This window comes from Paramormyrops kingsleyae, chromosome 13, assembly GCF_048594095.1.
Source record: "Paramormyrops kingsleyae isolate MSU_618 chromosome 13, PKINGS_0.4, whole genome shotgun sequence".
Lineage (NCBI taxonomy): Eukaryota > Metazoa > Chordata > Actinopteri > Osteoglossiformes > Mormyridae > Paramormyrops > Paramormyrops kingsleyae.
In genome coordinates this window covers 19,592,318-19,613,768 of record NC_132809.1, presented here as the reverse complement: position 1 = coordinate 19,613,768, position 21,451 = coordinate 19,592,318, and the positions used below count along the sequence as shown (strand labels likewise).

Genomic DNA, 21,451 nt, shown 5'->3' with positions numbered 1-21,451 from the left:
GTTGCAACCCACTTCGCTGAACCTTGGCAGGTGACGTGCACAGTTCCACAGTAAACAAGGGGGTTGTTAGGACCTGAAGTGAAGACAAGCTTTCAGTAAACAGGAAATAGCCCACAGGAAATAGCCCACAAAGGTGTTTTCGCAGAAGAAATAAATGCACAGCAAAGCACACTGGTATGTATCTGAAAATATACTGTCCACATGGGCTTACATTTATCATCAGGGAGATATTCTCCAATGGAAATTAGGCTGAAATCTCTACAGAAAATGGGGATGCTTGCTAATATTATGTTGGGTTCACGCACATGTGCCTATTCTATGATGGACTGGTACATTAAATGTTTATGTACTAATTGCAAGTCATGCAAGTGTGGAGTCACGTTCACAGTCACGTTCCCAGCCGTGGAGCTCATTGGTACAGAGAAGGCAGACTTCACTTGTTCTCCAGCTATCCAGAGAAGGGCAGTGAGGCTGCATATTCATGGGAGATGGGACAAAATGGCCAAGGAAACGTCTGGAATCTGCTGCCAAGCAGCTCCGTGGTGTGACATCATCCGTAACTTACGCTGACAGAGCTTCAGATCCTTGATCGCTTATGAAATGCATTCCTGTGTGTAATGTTTACCTCCAGGCGCGTCAGACCAGATAATATTCTCTGCTTTTCATACCCAACATTTTGCTGCATTGAGATGCATTAATATGGCCAGCTGTAAACGAGTTAGCAGCAATACACATTTAAATTGTCATTATTTAAAATCGCAAAGGTTGTGTTTACAAAGATTATGATTTTTTTGTCAAGCTGTGTTTTTATTTTCAGGTGCAAGCAAGCCAGAATGTACAGAGCTGATGCTGTCTGTCAGTTCTGGGCTGTGCTTTATGTGCGTATGTGTGAGATCTCCAATTTTATTGCAGAAATTAAGAAACAAGGGCCACAGTGACTGTGCCAGCCCTGAACCCGATGACTGTTTTGGGCACAGCCCCTTCGTGGACGACCGTTCAGGCAAAGACAGTGATGTAATGTTCACGCGCTGTGCTGTAAGTACTGTCTCCCCTCGGGCCCGCTTTGTGTTGATTGGCTCTTCTATGTTGATGTCCACCACAGGCGCTAAACAAGAAAGAGCACAGAGGCTGCGATAGCCCGGACCCAGACGCCTCCTATGTCCTCACCCCCCACACTGAAGAAAAGTATAAAAAAATTAATGAGGAGTTTGATAATATGATGAGAAATCATAAAATCGTAAGTAATTGCCACGTTTCTGCTTGGTTTTGTGGAAAAAAGGATTTCACCTTTTTTTCGTTCTAACATCCCCCCCCCCTGCCCCCATACACACACACACACACCTATTATCTGGAAAAGGCCCAGTCAATTTAAAATGGGTCACTCTTTAATTCTTTTGCCAGTTTTTCATTCTTTCCACCCCTGGTAAGATCACGCTGCTGGAATGGCCTGTCTTTCAGACCTCACTGGGCCTCCCGGCTGGTCACTGACCCCATCCCTCCTCGGGTTACATACCGAGCTGCCCCTCTGTAGAAGATCAGCCTCCTGGCCGACAAATGATGGCCGCCTCTTCCCTTGAGGTGGTCATCTACTTGCAGAAATGTTAGTGGCTGTCTGCGTGCCGCTGAGTCCCCTCGTGCGTTAACCAGCCCGTGATCTCATTGTGGTCGACAGCCATGATGGTCCCACATTAAGCTGAGCTGTTCCGCAGCCCAGACGCCCCCCATAGCCCCTATTAATGCACTAATGAAGGCACTAACTGGCTGCTCTGCACCTCTCCGGAGCCACTGGCGCAGGCTTTGGTCGTCAGCACTGTGGTGGTAGGATGCTGGGAGTCGGGGGCCCTAAAAAGACACCAGCCGGTGCTGACTGCCAGAGAGTGCCAGCCTGCATGGCATGCGTGCGGTGCGGCTTATTCCTCAGGAGCGGCCTGCAGAGGAGAGCAGGCCTGGGGGGTCGCCGATTCGCCACTCTTACTGTTCTTCAGCCAGCAGCTGTTTGGTGTGAAGCTCTCCCAAGGTCACAAACACCCCCCCCCCCCACCCCCAACGTTTAGTGAGAGGCGCTGCGGTCCGGGTATCTCTCCCTGCTGCTGAAAGGTCCCAAACCCGCCGTCTTCACATGGAGCCTCTGTTTGTCTCTGTGGCTGCCCTCTCATGTCGGATTGCTGACAGATTCCTGGTTTTCCCGTCCGCTTGCGGTGGCGGCCACGTGACTGGCGGGAGCCAATTGGGTGGCTGCTACCGGCCTTCACTGATGCCCTCCGTGTCTCCCCTCCCACCCTGCCCCCACCCTCCAGCCGGCTGCCCTGCCCCAGCAGAGCTTCTCCATGCACGTGGCCGTACCAGTGAGCAGCCCCAGCGGCCTGCCCTACAGCCCCGGCAGCACCCTGGGGGCCCCGGCCTCTCTCGGCGACGCCAGCATGCTCTCACCCCCCCCAGGCTCCATGCACCGCAACATGGGGTCCCCCGGAGGCCCCCAGCGCCCCCCCAGCACAGGCAGTGCAGGTCAGTGTCAGCTCCTCACTTGTTGTGACAGCGTGTGCTCAGAGTGGAAGTTACGGGCAGCGGCTTTGCTCTGAAGAGAAACGCATGCCGTGTTTGTTTGTGAGATGAGTGTTACACTTCACACCTTTGCGAGCGTCCCTGCCCACTACCGGATGCAAGATAATCGAGCAAAACCACAAAGTGGCCTGCGAGGGGAGCAGGTGTACGGGTGCACAAGGCTGGTCTGACGCGCTTAGCTTCTATGGTGGGCTTCCGCAGGCAGCGTGCACTTGGGGTAAAGCGTGCCCTCATAAGGGCGTCGGGGTAAATCGAGCCCTCATAAGGGCGTCGGGGTAAATCGTGCCCTCATAAGGGCGTCGGGGTAAATCGTGCCCTCATAAGGGCGTCGGGGTAAATCGTGCCCTCATAAGGGCGTCGGGGTAAATCGTGCACTCGACAGGGCGTCGGGGTAAAGCATTCACTCATAAGGGCGTCGGGGTAAATCGTGCCCTCATAAGGGCGTCGGGGTAAATCGTGCCCTCATAAGGGCGTCGGGGTAAATCGTGCCCTCATAAGGGCGTCGGGGTAAATCGTGCCCTCATAAGGACGTCTGGGTAAAGCGTGCCCTCATAAGGGCGTCGGGGTAAATCGTGCCCTCGGAAGGGCGTCGGGGTAAAGCGTGCCCTCGGAAGGGCGTCGGGGTAAAGCGTGCCCTCGGAAGGGCGTCGGGGTAAAGCGTGCACTCATAAGGGCGTCGGGGTAAAGCGTGCCCTCGGAAGGGCGTCGGGGTAAAGCGTGCACTCGGAAGGGCGTCGGGGTAAAGCGTGCACTCGGAAGGGCGTCGGGGTAAAGCGTGCACTCGGAAGGGCGTCGGGGTAAAGCGTGCCCTCGGAAGGGCGTCGGGATAAAGCGTGCCCTCGGAAGGGCGTCGGGATAAAGCGTGCCCTCGGAAGGGCATCAGGGTAAAGCGTGCCCTCGGAAGGGCGTCGGGATAAAGCGTGCCCTCGGAAGGGCGTCGGGATAAAGCGTGCCCTCGGAAGGGCGTCGAGGTAAAGCCTGCCCTCGGAAGGGCGTCAGGGTAAAGCGTGCCCTCGGAAGGGCGTCGGGATAAAGTGTGCCCTCGGAAGGGCGTCGGGGTAAAGCGTGCCCTCGGAAGGGCGTCGGGGTAAAGCGTGCCCTCATAAGGGCGTCGGGGTAAAGCGTGCCCTCGGAAGGGCGTCGGGGTAAAGTGCCCCCTAAGAAGGACACTCAGCAGGGCATCGGTGTAGAGCATACACTCAGCAGGGTGCAGGGATAGAGCGCGCCCTCAGAAGGGTGTCAGTCCTGAAGGCTCTCTAAATCTTTTGATAAATAGCAGTGTGAACACGATGTTACCCACCAAACCATTCATAAAGTGAGTTTGCTGTAGTCTAGCGCACATGATACAGACTCAGTGGTCATAGGTGAGCTCTCGAAAGAATAGTTTTGATCCTGCTGTTTTAGAATGGAGATAACAAACGCCTTATGAGAGTCAAAACATGGGGGTGGTTACTAGTCTCCATCACACCTGGATCCTGTGAACTCATTTCAACGATACAGTTTTTAACAAAGTTAAAGTTTAGCTTTAAACTCGAGTGCATTCACATGCTGATTCATGCTGTCTTAAAGACTGAGATGTTACCGCAAACTATAGCACGTAATTGACGGCTGTGACCGCCTTGGCTTTCTGTGGTAATGGCAGCTTGTTTGTGCCTTTTCATGCTTGTGGAAAATGTCATGAGAGAGTGGAAAGTGTCTTTCTCTCTCTTCATTTTGCTCTCAGTGAAACTCGTAGAGTTTTCTGCTTCTTTACGAAACAGTCTGCTGGTTTTCCCGGCTCACCATCTCTAACCACAGCAGAAGCCAAAGACACAGACTTTGCACATCTGTCTGTTTCACTGAAAGTAGATAATGAAACTGTTTATTGTCTACAAAATATTTGCTTCCAGTGCCAGTTTTTCAGCAGTACCTGACAGAATATTTCGACTTAACTAGAAATATCATCAGAAAATTTGAATTACGTCGTTACATATTCTGATTTTAAAATGGCTGGAAGTAAAAGACATATGTGAAAATCATTTAATAAATGGCTGCCTTTTATATTTCTGTTATTCGTAGCAGTCATTTTCTGGGCCCTTGTTTTAATTTTACCTCCAGAAGCCTTGAGGTGCCCCTGAGTTGGGGTCAGGTGGCCCCTCGGATGGGCCGTACCCACAGCCTGGGTGCAGGCAGCTAGCTCTGCTGCTCCCACTTCTCATTAGGAGCCTTTGAAAGACCCCATGCTGGAGAGCCCTGAGAGAGGGACTCCTCTGTGCCTCACAGCTTCGTGCCCGTCTTCCCGAATCGGGTCGCTGTGACTGTCACGGCGACTTGCACTTAGCGGGATTGTCTGGTGGTGGCGCGTGGGAGGCACTTGGGTCTGCCTGTCCGCAGAAGGGCATCCTCTGAAAGCCCAGACATCAGAATCCTAACTCAAGATAAATATTACTAATGAGAGGCTCATTCTCAGCAAAGAAGCAGGCAAATCGCATGAAGTTCAAAACATAAAGTTGAAAGAAACTCAGAGATGCAAGGCTGCAAAGTAGTAATATTTACAGTATGTTCATAACTTCCAGTATGTTTTGAAGATCACTGGCAAGGTGGCCTCATTTATCTCCAGTATCTCTGGAATTAGTGAGTTCTGAGGTGGGGTTAATTGAAGGGAAAAATGAAGCTGGTTTCTTTAGAGCGGGTGGGGTACACCCTTGTGTGCATTGACATCATCACAATGGGGGGAAATGCTGCAGCTGTTGATGTCTCCATTACATGTTCATACAGAGGAACACAAGGCCACCCCAAAGGTTATGCGTCCGCCTTATCGGTAACTGACGTCATCATCATATGTGTTAGCCTTCAGGTCATCGGGCTAAAGTCCTGTGGGATGATTTATACCTCAGGTTAGCAGGGAAAAGTTTTCAGATGACTGTTGGATATAGTCCTAAAAGCTTGTTGCCATATTTAAACAGCTAGTCAAGAGCGACGCTGCTGCAATTATGTGACATCTTCTGCAGTGCTGCAGATGACGTGGAAACTGTGAGCAAGAAGCTCGGAAGTGACTTTTAATCTTTGTTTCTCATCTGCTTTTCATTCAGCTCTGGGCTCATGTTTGTGCTAGAAGAAGAAAACATTTCTGGCCTCATGTTTTAATTGGTTCTTCGAGGTCAGAATTCTGTTATGCCAGACATTGTGATTGGTTCTTATCTCAGATTTTATTTATACTAGACATTAAAGGCCTAACTGGGAAATCTCTATAGACGTTTTGTCTTGCTACACATTGTATAGTAAATAAATGGAGCGTTTCTTTAAGTGTGGTCTCTCTCTCTGCTCTCCCTCATAAGTGTGGTCTCTCTCTCTGCTCTCCCTCATATGTGTGGTCTCTCTCTCTGCTCTTCCTCATAAGTGTGGTCTCTCTCTTCCCTCTCCCGCATTATCATCTGGACATTTCCTTCCCTCAGTTGACAGGGTACACCCTGGACAGGATACCCGTCCATCACAGGGCACATACAGAAAATCATGGGCAGTTGAGAAATGCTAATTAGCCTTGCAAGAATACTGAGAGGAAATCCACACCACATAGGGAGAACATGCAAGATCCAGACACACTGCAGAGGCTGGACTTGAAACCCCCCCACACCCCCCCCAGCATTAGCCACTGAGCCCCCAGCTGCTGCTGTTGGCCGCCTCCTGTTCTCTGCACCCTCCGTGACAGAGCCCCCATCTGCCGATTTTGTCTCTCTGTCCTTCTGCTCCACTTTGATTTCCTCTAGCCATGCGGTCATCCATCCATCCATCCATCCACTAAATGTCAGTCTTGATACTGTGAGGCCACAATGTTTACAATAACTTTAAAAGAAAAGTGTTTTATAGTGATAAAATTCTTGGTGAGATTTGGTTGAAATTTTAGTTTTGGAAATAATTTGCATGTCCAGTAATGCGGCGCATGAGGATGGTTTGGTAAACGGTGGACTGCATATCCGACGGAGGTCGTATTGCATTGTAATGGAGCTGAAAAATTCCTGCCGCCTGGTGATGTCACAGTACAGCATATTACTCGCGTGTTTGTGGGGATTTTGGTGTAAACAAACCTACTGCACTGCCAGTCATATAAAAGTATAGCGCCTACAATTACCTACAGTACATAATACTTGATAACGATAATAAACAAGTATGTTGCTGGTTTATGTATTTTCTGTACTTTTTATTGATATTTAGGCTACACCATATAGCCCAGGTGTGTAGTAGGCTACACCATATAGCTCAGGTGTGTAGTAGGCTACACCATATAGCTCAGGTGTGTAGTAGGCTACACCATATAGCTCAGGTGTGTAGTAGGCTACACCATATAGCCCAGGTGTGTAGTAGGCTACACCATATAGCTCAGGTGTGTAGTAGGCTACACCATATAGCCCAGGTGTGTAGTAGGCTACACCATATAGCCCAGGTGTGTAGTAGGCTACACCATATAGCCCAGGTGTGTAGTAGGCTACACCATATAGCTCAGGTGTGTAGTAGGCTACACCATATAGCCCAGGTGTGTAGTAGGCTACACCATATAGCCCAGGTGTGTAGTAGGCTACACCATCTAGGTTTGTGTAAGCACACTCTATGATGTTCGCAGAAGGACGCAATCACCTAACACTGCATTTCTCAGACCGTATCCCCGTTGTTAAGCGTCACATGACTGTGTATTAATTTCAACCTAAAACCCCAGCCGTATCAGTCAGTAGCTCAGCTGAAGGCTTTCTCTCCAATCTGAATCTGGCACGGCCCTCCTGCCTTCCCGGCCGCTGTGGACGTCACAGAGACGCTGGCGCCCGCCGCTGCCCGCCGCCGCCCGCACATTATGAATGGCAGTGGAGTCTGAGCACAAGCTCCCGCATTCTCTTATGTAAGCAGCCTGGGAGCTGAGCACATTTGCTCATTAATATTGAAGAGTCGCAAGCTCTTGAACAGCAATTACAAAAGCTATTTATATACCAAAATAAGCTCATTTTGGGCGCTCTGGGACGACAGGCTTTGAGCTGTACATGTGCCCAAGCTGTAGAGGGGCGTCTGGAACAGCAGCACGGTCAATTAAATCCATTTTCTTTAAGGGGCTCTCTGAGTAAAATGTGGATGTAGGTCCTGGAGGGGCTACTGAGCAGTTTGTCTGTGCCCAATTCTCACATTTATTTCTGAGCTTTGCCAGCCGAAACCAAACTTAAGCTCCCCTTTGAGCAGTCAAACTATTAAAGCTATAAACATTTGAAAGCATTTAAAACTCATAAATGAAGGAAATCTTTGGGCATTTTCATATGTCACGTTCCCTCTGTATCCAAATAGTGGAATTTTAATCCAAGTTTTATCATTCCAAGATGAGATGTGATGCATTCCAGCAAAAATCCTTTTTTTTTCTTATTAGAAGGAGTGTTTTTGTTTTACAAGAACAAAATGTCTGTGTTGTTAAACCATGTTATTATGTAACACTCTTTCAAAAGGGCTTTTAATTATTTACAACTCTGTTTTAAAAATGTAGTGTTTTAATGGAAGGCCCATCCTCATAGAGCCCTCTGGTCTGGATTCAGTCAGAAACCAAAAAAAAAAGAAGAAATACTCTGATCAACAGTCTTACTCTGTAATTCATATGTGCAAAGATCAATAAGTGTTACCGTCTTGTGAGGATGGTTTACTTCAGGTTGATAACAGAAATTCAGGGTGGGCCTAAAACAGGCCGTCTGTAGGGAGGTGACAGAGCTGGTTCCTGGGAAGCCCCACCCACCGTCACCTCCCTCTCCCTGCTTGGCTCTGACGTCCTTGTGAGCACCCATTGCCCTCCATGGCAGTGTTTCCCACCCCGGTCCTTAGCGACCCCCAAATAGTCTATGGTTTAGGTCTCTGTCACACAGTCAGACAGTTCTTGGAGCAAAAACATGGACTTTATGGGGGTCCCCAATGGCTGCTTTGAGATACACTTACTGCTCTATGGACAGGTGTGGACCTTCCAAAGATGGCCGCCGGCATGAGCACACCGCTCAGCTGCGCGGCTGAATGGTAAAGCTCAGCTGTGATGCGGCTTCTGTGTGGAGTTTGTGAGCAGCAGAGGCCCCCCGCTTCCTGCCCGAACAGAGGTGATGCTCTGCCAGGTGCCGGCTGCCTGCCTTCCGTCTGGAGAGCCGTGTACACACTGCTCTGCTTACCTGCCTGGGTAACATCTCCTCATACTACACACTCCGGCTGCTTGCCTGCCTGGGTAACATCTCCTCATACTACACACTCCGACTGCTTACCTGCCTGGGTAACATCTCCTCATACTACACACTCCGGCTGCTTGCCTGCCTGGGTAACATCTCCTCATACTACACACTCCGGCTGCTTGCCTGCCTGGGTAACATCTCCTCATACTACACACTCCGACTGCTTACCTGCCAGGGTAACATCTCCTCATACTACACACTCCGACTGCTTACCTGCCTGGGTAACATCTCCTCATACTACACACTCCGACTGCTTACCTGCCTGGGTAACATCTCCTCATACTACACACTCCGGCTGCTTGCCTGCCTGGGTAACATCTCCTCATACTACACACTCCGACTGCTTACCTGCCAGGGTAACATCTCCTCATACTACACACTCCGACTGCTTACCTGCCTGGGTAACATCTCCTCATACTACACACTCCGGCTGCTTGCCTGCCTGGGTAACATCTCCTCATACTACACACTCCGGCTGCTTGCCTGCCTGGGTAACATCTCCTCATACTACACACTCCGGCTGCTTACCTGCCTGGGTAACATCTCCTCATACTACACACTCCGGCTGCTTGCCTGCCTGGGTAACATCTCCTCATACTACACACTCCGGCTGTTTACCTGCCTGGGTAACATCTCCTCATACTACACACTCCGGCTGCTTGCCTGCCTGGGTAACATCTCCTCATACTACACACTCCGGCTGCTTACCTGCCTGGGTAACATCTCCTCATACTACACACTCCGGCTGCTTACCTGCCTGGGTAACATCTCCTCATACTACACACTCCGACTGCTTACCTGCCAGGGTAACATCTCCTCATACTACACACTCCGACTGCTTACCTGCCAGGGTAACATCTCCTCATACTACACACTCCGGCTGCTTGCCTGCCTGGGTAACATCTCCTCATACTACACACTCCGGCTGCTTACCTGCCTGGGTAACATCTCCTCATACTACACACTCCGGCTGCTTACCTGCCTGGGTAACATCTCCTCATACTACACACTCCGGCTGCTTACCTGCCTGGGTAACATCTCCTCATACTACACACTCCGGCTGCTTGCCTGCCTGGGTAACATCTCCTCATACTACACACTCCGGCTGCTTGCCTGCCTGGGTAACATCTCCTCATACTACACACTCCGACAGCTTACCTGCCTGGGTAACATCTCCTCATACTACACACTCCGGCTGCTTACCTGCCTGGGTAACATCTCCTCATACACCCGAGATGCCTTTAGTCCATAACGTTATGTTTGTTTGGACTGAAATGCTTCCATTGGTCTGCCCCTCGTAATTTGATGCATCGCCGTTCAGGAATGCCGTGTGGCGTTTTGACCAGATTGCATATGGCGTCGGGCTCCTCTGTTTTTATTCATGTGTAAAACACAGCTCCTCTTAACATTTAATATGTACTTTACCTGTGGCAGAAGAGTCATATCCTTGACAAATGGCCCTTGACTTTCTACTGTAATAATCTCAGCTTTATAAATGGATAATAATATGCTTCTTCCCATCTTCTGAGACCAACAGGATGATAATTACTTCAAAGATACTCAACAGATGCATGAAAACCGTGAATCATTAACCTGCCCAATATATTGTTATGCTTAAGGAATTTGTATGTAAAGCTAAATGACAAGAGTGCACTCAACCCTAAACAGTGTTTTAAATCTTATCACTTTACTGTCCAAAGTCTATTTGTGTATTCCAAACCTCCAACTGCACTTTCCCCTAAAAACTGATTCCCAGCACATTATATACTTTTCATTACCAAGTTCCAGTGTGCGGCATTTGAAATTTAATCCCAAATATTGATTTTTCTGTTACTGTTTTCAGCCATCTGATTTTTGATGACACTTGAATTTGCACTCCATCCGATTTTACTCTTTAACAGTTAGAAGCCTGTGAAACTTTTCTGAAACTGTTTCGGATGCGAGTTATGCTCTGTGGAACTGAAACAACTCCAAATGCTCTGTTTTATGCCCATTTTAACTTGCATCACTGAGTATCATTACAGAGTAATTTTATTAGTATAGACTCAGAGCTGCAGTTGTTGCCCTCTGTGCATTTGAACAGCTGCCTGGCGTCTTTAGGAATGTGTGCAGCCTTCGGATGCCTGTTTGCCTTTTTTGGATGTTTTTTATGATAAATTGCAGCTCATAAATGTGGAAATGGGCCAGTAATTTTTGTGGGAGACTAGAGGTATCTGCACACTTCAGTCAAATACTGTTCACTCACACATATATTTATTTAGATGTATACAAATGCTAATTAATCCTGCTGCCAGGGTAGACTGTAAAGTCTTTTTGTGAAATATATTACACATTAAAAGGTATTTTCTGGAACTTTTCTATCCTGATACTGATTTATATTCAGGAAACTCTGACTAATTCCTGTGTTTGTCTGTAACCACATATAGATTTTTTTCTGAATTATTGTTGTATTGTTGCCCGCTGTACCATAGCAAGCTGCTGTAGGAAGTTCAGACAATGTCAAGTTGCAGATGTTATGATGGCACCTGTGCTGCCTGCTTTTGAATCATGGGAAGATTTAATACACTGTCAGGATATGACATCACTAAGGAATGATAGGGGCTTCAGTCTCTCTGAAAAGTGACCCAGTACACTGATCTCAGTAACACCGAGCAAGTTTTTTTCATCCATGCATTCATGCATCTTCAATAATTGCTTTTATTAAAAGTACAGTAAAATTTAAATATTCACAGTTCATCTGAACTGCAGTCCCTTGCATATGACTTCAAAGTTTTAATCATACAAAACACAATGCAAGCTGAAAGCTGAGAATTGCAGATGAAGAAGGCATCCTGCGTGTGTGTTTGTTCTATAAAGCTGTGCCGCAGGGTGCCAGTTGGCTGGCTGTCGGGGAAAAGGGGCCCAGCTTAGAGTCTCAGGTGCTTGTTGTGAGATACCAACATTGAAAAATGTCATTGAAGGGTCTAAATAATAAAAATTCTAAATATTAATTCTCCTCAAGGTCTCAGAAGTTTATCGTCACAGCGCAGTGCAGACTGTTCTTATCTCAATCTAAAATTGGTTATTTCTAACAGGACTCACTGACATCTCTTACTTGAATTTACTATTTTGCAGATTATTTCTCTGATACCACTTTCAAGATGAATTATTTAGACATCAGCTGTATGGCAGTGAGTGCTTCTGTGTTTCTTCTGGCAGATGAGCGCAGGGTTGGGTGTGTGTGTGTGTGTGTGTAGCGTGTCGTACTGGCTGCCTGCAACTCTCCGCTGCTCTGCCCTCAGCCAGCTGACAGATGCCTTCCTTCTCGTATGTTCACTCAGGGAACGGCTTCGTCAACCCGCGCGGCTCCCCTGGACTCCTGGGCAGCCCCAGCGGCAACGGCCTGGGCAAGACCATGCCCACGAAGTCCCCCCCCCCACCAGGGGGCAGCTTGGGCATGAGCAACCGCAAGCCAGAACTGCGGGTAGTCATCCCCCCCACCAGCAAGGGCATGATGCCGCCTCTGGTGAGTGTGACCAACGGGGGCCAGTCCGGCCGCGGTGCTGTACGTGTCGTGGTCCAACAGAACAGATCCTGAATGGGGTCACGTCTGGCCTCCTGTGCTTCTCAGAATTTGCTGTACAGATTTTACTCTGCTGTTCCCCCCCAACAAACAAGCGCTCCAAGGCTTCCCTGGTGACTGGTGCTAATACAGCATTTTCATGGCAGGTCCTGAGATGGCTGTCTATTGGAATACCTCCAAGAACCCAGGTGTTTTACAGCCAGTTACTCAAACTGAAACTTTTCTTTAATTACTGTAATTAAAGCCAAAATGCTTCTGACCGCAGTGAGCACCTGAGGCTTCATGAGTTGATGCCGTACACCAGAAAATGTTAGCCTGTTAGCCTCCGTCTGCTTTCTTGAGTTAGCATTAGCTTTCGCAAGGAGCCGTGCTGGTTTGGTAAATATTTCCTGGGTTTCCTGGGTACCGCTGTTCTAGCCCAGAGCCAGAAACAAATATCCTGTTACCATGCCGATGTCATTTAGATTCATGCCTGTCATAAAAATTAAACTTGAGATGCAGGGAAAGGAAACATTTGTAGATGATAGCATTGAGACAAAGCTTAGCATGTCACCGAAGTGTTTGTGCATGTTGGCTAATTGAGTATAAATTACGGTAGGTTTCCTCGTTGAAGTACCTGCCAACTTAAAATATTTTATGTAACAGAATACGTGCTGTCAGTCAGCATCTCATTAGGTCATGAAGGATTAACCTGATCTTACAGGTGAAAATCTTTCTGGTCTGACTGGTGAAGTCTTGTTGCTGGCCACACCCAGCTCACACAGAGGAGATGTGTAAGGACAGCCACAGCCCCATAGGACACCCAATAAAACCAGACGTGCCCCCCCGCTAACACACCCCACGTATGAGCCCCAAGCCCCAAGCCCACCCCCTGCCTGCTTTGGCTATATTTTCAATTAAAGTAAATGGTAAGACTTATAAGTGAGTGGGAGCCTTGGAGGATTGATCACGTTATTGAATTGACTGTTAAGCATGTTGACAGAAGTGCTGACAGAGTAACGCGAGTAACCTCATTCATGGCTGTGTCGCTGTAGGCTTTGGTATAGTCACCACAGCCCAGGGGCCGCAAACCCGCGCACTGCAGCGCCCCCAGATCTGTGTGAATGAAAAGGAGACGCCCTGACCTCGGTGACACTCCTGTGTTCTCTCTTTATTCTGTGATGAGAGCAGAGGAGGAGGAGACGGAATTGATGAGTATGCCTGGTGAAGAAAATGGCTGCAAATGTTTGAGTTCACTTGGAGGAAACAAATAGAAAATATAAAGCTGTAAACTTAGAGCTCGGACTGGAGCTTGAGGCCTGAAGGAGCTTCTCTGCTTGACTGTTGGGATGAGATTGAGATGATTGTTGTCACGAGCGATGGCTGTGTCTGTGGCCTCAACATGCATGTAGATCTACTTGAGGGGGTGGATGGATGGGACAGGATCAGCACTCACATGTCACCAAGACCCCCCCCCACCGCCAGTCACTGCACCCCCGGTCACTGCAGCACTGCCCTGAATTTGTCTCAATGTTTATCTGTCCGTTTATTTTTACAGCAGAATCAATGTACACCTTTGGACTGTGACTAATACCTAGACCATGTTATTTCATTGAAATAGCAAGCCCTACAAACACCTGAGAAAAGTGGAACAAGTGCTCACTGGCTGGCCAGGAGGTTGGCTGGGTTGAGCCGCACTAAACCAAACGTTCCCTGCACTGCTTCTGTCTGCTCCTCAAGCAGGCTTGTTTTCCTGTCGGGTTCAAATGACCTCCTTCAGGGATCAGAGAGCAGGAGCTGCGCAGGTGCAGGAGCCTCTCTCAGGCCGGCCTGATGCCTACTGACTTGCTCGGCTCAAACAGAAATACTGCAGAACCATCATCTCCTCCACCTGCAATATCTGGGATTTTATAAACTAGACGGGCCGTTTTATTTCAGGACCAACCTGGAGATTCTGCCACCAACAGGGTTCCTCTGAAATAACCACAAAGTTTTATTTCCCCTTTTGTTTTTCTTTTATCAATTTCTTAAAATGAACAGGGTGACCTCATCTGGGATGATGTCACCCACCAAATGTCTAAACAGAGTGATTTCATCTGGGTGGAAAGAGCAGCAATATGCAGTCACACGTCTGCATGGAAAAGGAAGGAAGTGAACAGGCTTAATTCCCTCTGTTTCTAACAGTCTACAGTGGAGCTAAGCTTGAACGTGGCTCTTACAAGGAAGTGGGGTGAAACACAAGAAGTCACATCTGTCTCTTAAATGAACATTAAAACAAAGCAGTATTCAGACACTCGTGCTAGACTTTATTCACGGACACATTTTTGTGACATTATTGGTCTGAAAATAAACTCCACAATAGTAGCAGTAGTAATGTGCTTCTGTCAGCACACGTACAGGTCTAAGCGGAAGGGCAAGTTAGAGGGCGGATACTCGTATAACGGAGAACTTAAACAAAGGAGAATGATCACAGGTGAGTGTGTTTGAGGGACTTTTTGTTAGGCAAGACCCAGTTACTGGGAGAGTCCCTACTCTGGCAGAAATGGCAAGAGGCAGAACCAAAGCTGTGATCCAGCAACCAGCCCAATTTCTGCTGAAACCAATTCATGTTGCATTGCGATTATAAATAACTGCGTTAGCTACTAATTATTGATCGACTCAGATGAGAATTCAAGTGTATTGATTATTTGGGGATACTTTTGCAAACTGAGGTAGACTTCCTGACTGCTCTGCCCCTATCAGTAATATTTTTGCAGTCACACAAACTCCCAAACACACATGCTTACATGCGCTCACACACTAGCCTGCGGAGACTTCCTTTGGTTATAGCTGGTTAAAACTCCAGGTACCCTGTGTCGCCTCGTTTACACAGGCGAGGTGCAGTGATACATTATAGCTCGTCTTTCTGGAAACCTTGAATCCGAAACCTTGAGCAGCACGCTCTGATTATGCTGTTTTCACTCTGTTGCTCTGGGTTTTGAAACTCTCCAGATGTGCTGAACACAGTTGGGCTCTTAGTGAAGAACATGGGACACAGAGGCTAATGACACATCTGTCTGCTTCTCCGTCTACCACTACTCACTCTAGCTAAGCTTAACAATTGTACTGGCACGGTCTTTATTCTTTAGTCCAAATTTATGCATAATGGAAAGATTAGCCATGCTAAAAAAAGTTTAAAAAATGTTTGTCTACATGCCAGCGAGTTTTTGTATTTTTTTGTGTGTAATTCACATATTGTCCTTTTAAAGAAACCACTGAAAGGTTCTATAATCAAAAACATTTTTCAGTGGAGCCATAGCGCCTACCAGTGGTGGAATTTTGAATTGCATCTTTTGTACTAGTCTTATAAAAACTGTCCTGTGCTTTACATAGGTATCATATGGCTGTCTTCATACTTAACAATTGACACAAAAATACCAGAATCATTATATATTATTTAGCTGTCAAATATTAATGTAAATAGATTTACTAGTGGTTATAACTGTTCTTCTGCTAAGCTTTGATTAGCATGTTTTTTACAGTGCTAGGCAAAGGCTCCTTGTACTTTTAAACCAAATATAAAATCCCTAGTTGCACATGGCCAGCGCCCAGTGGCTCCACTGCTCCTCTCTGTTCAGCCCTCAGCCAGCTGACCGCTTGCTCTTTGCCTTTTCGCAGAACCCCCAGAGAATAAGCAGCTCCCAGGCCACCCAGCCGCTCGCCACCCCGGTGGTGTCTGTCACCACCCCCAGCCTGCCCCCGCAGAGCCTGGTCTATTCTGCCATGCCAACTGCCTACAGTGGTAAGACAGTGGTGCAGTTAGTGACCACGTATCTGACTAGTTATGGCAGGGGTGGGGAATCTGTGCCATGGAGGCCCGCACCCACACTGGCCCTCCATTGAACCGATTCCCCACACCTGAGTTATGGTGTCAGAATCCCTGACTCTGCAAGATTCCCCCGAGTGACTCTGCGCTTGTTGTTGGTGACCGCGTGTGCCCTCCCTGTGCATTTCAGAGTACTCCCTGAGCAGCGCTGAGCTCTCCTCCATGCAGGGCTTCACCTCACCTGGGGGCCTCTCTCTGGGCTCTGTGTCGGCATGGCAACAGCACCAGCTTGGCCAGGCTGCCCTCAGTTCACTGGTGTAAGTATCCCTCACGCAGCAGGTAAAGATTTGAAGATATGTTACATAGATATTTGACTAGGAGAGTCTAAGTTCTGGATACCTTCAAGTGCAGTTTTTACTAGTAAGAATAGAGTTTTTGATATCTCTGACTAGCAAAAATGAAATTCATAGGAGTAGGTACTAAAAAGGGTTCTGGAACTGCCTCTGAGGAACTAGGGCCAAGTTCCTGCGGTGTGAACACAACAAAAATCCTTGTTTCCGGAAGGAGGTTCTGGCTCTTGAAAGAAGTTCCTGTGGTGTGAAAGTGCTTAAGGTCTTGAGCTGTACTTTGCTGGGGTGACACTAAGGGACAGTCCCATACAGTACCTGCCTTGAGCTGTACTTTGCTGGGGTGACACTAAGGGACAGTCCCATACCTGCCTTGAGCTGTACTTTGCTGGGGTGACACTAAGGGACAGTCCCATACCTGCCTTGAGCTGTACTTTGCTGGGGTGACACTAAGGGACAGTCCCATACCTGCCTTGAGCTGTACTTTGCTGGGGTGACACTAAGGGACAGTCCCATACCTGCCTTGAGCTGTACTTTGCTGGGGTGACACTAAGGGACAGTCCCATACCTGCCTTGAGCTGTACTTTGCTGGGGTGACACTAAGGGACAGTCCCATACCTGCCTTGAGCTGTACTTTGCTGGGGTGACACTAAGGGACAGTCCCATACCTGCCTTGAGCTGTACTTTGCTGGGGTGACACTAAGGGACAGTCCCATACCTGCCTTGAGCTGTACTTTGCTGGGGTGACACTAAGGGACAGTCCCATACCTGCCTTGAGCTGTACTTTGCTGGGGTGACACTAAGGGACAGTCCCATACCTGCCTTGAGCTGTACTTTGCTGGGGTGACACTAAGGGACAATCCCATACCTGACTGTGTACTTCGTCGCAGGGGGAGCAGCCACCTAACTCAGGGTTCCAGCCTCTCCATCAACACCAATCAAAATGTCAGCATCAAGTCGGAGCCCATATCTCCCCCCCGCGAGCGCCTGGCCCCCTCAGGCGGATTCCAGCCACCGGCACCTGTGTCTGCACGCCAGGATGTGGGCCGCTCGCCCGTCGACAGCCTCAGCTCATCCTGCAGCTCGTACGACGGCAGCGACCGCGAGGACCCGCCACGTGCTGATTTCCACTCCCCGCTGGGCATGGGGCGGCCGCCAGTGGGGGCGGAGGAGCGGGGCAGCCCCTCCGTCAAGCGCATGCGGATGGATGCCTGGGTTACATAGAATCTCTCCAAGCACCAGCTAGTCCACCTCTGAAGGGGGTATGGGGGGCAGGGGGGCAGCTCTGCTTTTTATGATATTATTGTTATTATCATGTTATTTAACTTTATTTTGTTTTGTAAGTAGAACAAAGGCAAACGAAACGCAAAGTGTTGGAAAACACGTACAATCCGAGTAGGTTTCACAACCAAAAACAAACACACAATGGACTCATGCATTCGAACAAAAGTGATCAGGCACCCGATGCTCACGTTCTTAAGCAGTGCAGCGTCTAGAGAAGAAGCCGTGAGGCAGCAGAGGCACTCTTAGTGACCGGGCCAGTCCTGGGCCAGGTGGCACCGTGCACTCACGCCGGTGCATCTGCGCGTTGTGGTCCCAGTACCGAGCTCGCATGTCCAGTTTGGTTACCTCACCTATCGCTTTTACTAGATGTCACGTAATGAAACCTGCAATGTTAGAAATGGGAAGAACCGGGCAGAGATGTGTGCGGTGGCGGTGGGTCAGGTGAGTGGCAGGTGGGGGATCTGGCACGGGACCGGTCTTACCGTACAAATTTACGTTTTCTCTGTTCTTGCAATGGTTGTACCTGGTCTATGTGCCAGAATTGGCTAAGCTTGTGGAACACACACAAATTAATGTTTAAAAAACACACATAGAATAATATATTAATTTATAATTGGGAATTTGACTGAAATTATTTATATTCGTTTACCCGAAGTTTGTAAACTTAAAAAAATGGTTTGTACCCTGGATATTTTGTCAGTGAAATCTTTTGCCTGGTCACAATGTTAGTTGTGTAGGAACAGAGCCAGAATGAATTATTTATGTAAGCCAAAGCTGTACGTTAGTTATTTTGTTTAGTTTTGGATTGATATTTTCTGCCTAAAACTAGTTTAATTTGAAATTGTTTATTATCATTTTTGCTTTATTACAAACAACAATGTAATGTGTAAGCAAGACCTCAAACGAAGCCATGAATATTTGCTGTTCTGTTTGTAAATTCAAAATTGAGCCAAACTTTACTTTTTGTTGTGTATATAGCAACTTTAATATATATATATATATATATCACCTTGGTGTAAGTACTTATGTATTGTACCTTCACCAGATTTAAGAAAAGAAAGTATATTTTTGTGGGTTTACCGCCAAGTTTACAAGGCGACATCCTTACTCAGTAGAATATTCACTGGTTAATATTTACTATTTTGTTAAATATGCTGTACTTTCTTCGAAATTGAATTAATATGGTAAATAAGCATTTTTTCTGAGGGTAGTTTCTGGGTCGTTTTCCCTTTAATGGCGGTGAACATCTGTCTGTACCATAGGGTTTGGCTTTCTGCATTTTTCTGTAAAGGGTGATTGTAGTGCCCAGAGTAACGGGGATTGTGCATTGGGGCTTTTGGTTGAACAACCCCTGTCCGAAAAACTGGTATCCAGCTGCTGAATTCCCTGATTTTACTTTTCTAACACCCAGGGTCAAGCCTCCCCAAGGAACACAGAAGCATAGAACATGAACTTAACATATAAGGTATCCTCTCTTGGTTAAAAAAACAAAAACAAAAAAAAACTCACTTTTCTGATGAATATGTCTTGCGTGTAGCAGTGATACTCATGGAGTGACACTTTTTAGGTAATGTAATCTTTAAAAACAGATTAGAAATGCACACAAATGTGAATTGTAGACATTTGGATAATCTTGGGTCAAGTTCTTGTGATTTGGCTCAATGAATTTTAATCTTTTCTTGCATCCGTCCATTCCTCCATCCATCAGGTTTCATTCATTGTTGGTTTCGCAGTGATCCAAAGCCTAATCACATGTCGTGGGAGGGGGCTGTGCTGTAACTCTGCAGATGCTATGGGTATTTATGGGTATTAGGTATGTTTATCATGTATACGAGGTCACAGGATCGATCAGAAGGGGGGTCTCTGCTTGGTGCCGGTTGTGGCCATCACGTGTGCTTCTCGCACCGTTTAACTCCCCGTGGTGACGAGTCGGGAAACTTGCAGGACTATTCAGCAAGCCAGTGGGCCCTGTGTGGACCTCACAACTGGGTCGATCGCCCCTCTATGCGTGCGTGAATTCACTATACGGAAGGATCCTTCCTTTGCATTTGCTGTCTATTTCCTTGTGTGTTCCCTATGCATAGGCAACTTCACTCACCACCCAATCAAACCATAGCGCCCAAAATGATCTATGCACTCTGTATCCCAGTTGGTGTCCACTTTCAGCTTATTGTACATTACTCAGTTAAGTGCACCCTTGTCTTGTATCTCATCATACTCACCCTTATGACTGAGTCCGTTTCCTAATCACACAGAATGCGACTGTTTCCTGTCACCCTTAAAACATCTCCAAGGTCATTAAAGGACAGAGAAATGACAGCTGTCATCATCACCGCACACCCAACCAACACTAATCTCTACCTCCGCATGTTTAACCCGATGGCCTGAATCCTTGCACAACCAACACATATGTTCTGCTGATTATTGGGTGGGGGGGGGGAGTGCAGGCAGTGCAGTGCACAGGTGACACAGCTGCCTGGAACGTGGAATTCACCAGCGCCTAATACCGAACATGAAAAGTCCTCGTGATAAACTCATATTGCATCATGCATTTTAGCTGAACATAAGAATATCTTACAATTTTATGCAGTCAAAAGGCTATTCATTTATTATAAAAGCAGCAATAACTGAAACATTTATAACAGTAGTTTGAGTAATGAATAATAAGAAGCAGCATCTAAATAAATAACACCCAAAGAAGTATTTAATAGATCTCTTTTCAGAATCAGGTAGCTTATATCTAGTTTTATATATTTAGAAATGCAGCCTTGTTCCAAAGAACAAGTGTCGTTTTCATAAAAAAAAAATTTTTAAATCTCTGAACCCTTTGTGCTATCGTGGATATATCCCTCCGACTGGGAGCCAATAATGGACAAGAAGTACTGGTGTTGATCTCAGGCTGCTCCTCTGCTGTTCCACAGTGTTTTAATTCCTATGTTGTGTGCACACAAGAAATACATAGTAAATTTAAAGAAAGCATATGTGCTGATACACACTCCTTGGGTCTGTTTGCTGTTTTTGAAACCGAAAGATGCACTAACCGTGGAATGTGAATGACGGGGGGGGAGAAGAAGACAGCTTCACTTTTTGCTGTGCGCCAGTACACTGCTTTGCTCTTTGGCTTTTATAAACAGAAGTGCGCATCTCGTGTTTGTTTGTAGCTGATAGTTCCCTTGAGAAGCTGTTTGCGGTTTGGAAACTCAGACCGTTTGGCGGCACAAGCTGGACTTTGTTGCCATGGATGAAACAAAATGTTTCGAGATCAACAGAGAATTTTAAGTTAATCTTGCATTTTATTTCCCTGAATGTGTTGTTTTATCTTCATTATACAATAAATATTCTAGTGAACTTTTTATTGAATGACTAAAATATTACAATAGAGATTGTTGTACAAATTTGTATCCTGCATTCACTAAAGTAAAGATATTGGCTTTTACTGTGTAATTAGACTGTCTTCTTTATTCTGTGGAAAATGCACACATGCTTCACTATAATGGAGTTTTAGTTATAAAAATGCAGGTTTATGCCCGACATGGCCACTGGCTTATGTGTCGTTTGCAGCAATACAAACACTAGGGGTCTCTGTCATGTGACGAATCTTCTTATGTCACTCTACACTGCTGTGTGCGTTGGCAGCATCAATCCAGCTCACACAACAGTGGTGTAAATAGAATAAGGAAAAGTGAAGTGACTATTCTAC

The 21,451-nt window shown here is 47.1% G+C and overlaps 1 protein-coding gene across 7 annotated transcripts in view; it reads left to right on the top strand.

Annotated features, from left to right (window-relative positions):
* Window positions 1-21,195, top strand: part of LOC111846736 (myocyte-specific enhancer factor 2A-like) — an 87,102-nt gene extending 65,907 nt beyond the window's left edge. For 5 of the 7 annotated variants that reach the window (XM_023817248.2, XM_023817244.2, XM_023817246.2 and 2 more), the window contains 7 exons: window positions 913-1,014; window positions 1,103-1,237; window positions 2,298-2,505; window positions 12,095-12,279; window positions 15,973-16,096; window positions 16,311-16,437; window positions 17,358-21,195. In XM_023817248.2, coding sequence (XP_023673016.1) covers window positions 913-1,014; window positions 1,103-1,237; window positions 2,298-2,505; window positions 12,095-12,279; window positions 15,973-16,096; window positions 16,311-16,437; window positions 17,358-17,691 — 1,215 coding nt within the window. In that variant the 3' untranslated portion in view covers window positions 17,692-21,195. Of the gene's footprint in view, window positions 1-912; window positions 1,036-1,102; window positions 1,238-2,297; window positions 2,506-12,094; window positions 12,280-15,972; window positions 16,097-16,310; window positions 16,438-17,357 lie in introns of all 7 variants that reach the window. The other 2 variants (XM_023817250.2, XM_023817251.2) reach the window with 2 other exon arrangements.
* The last annotated feature ends 256 nt before the right edge of the window (window positions 21,196-21,451 follow it).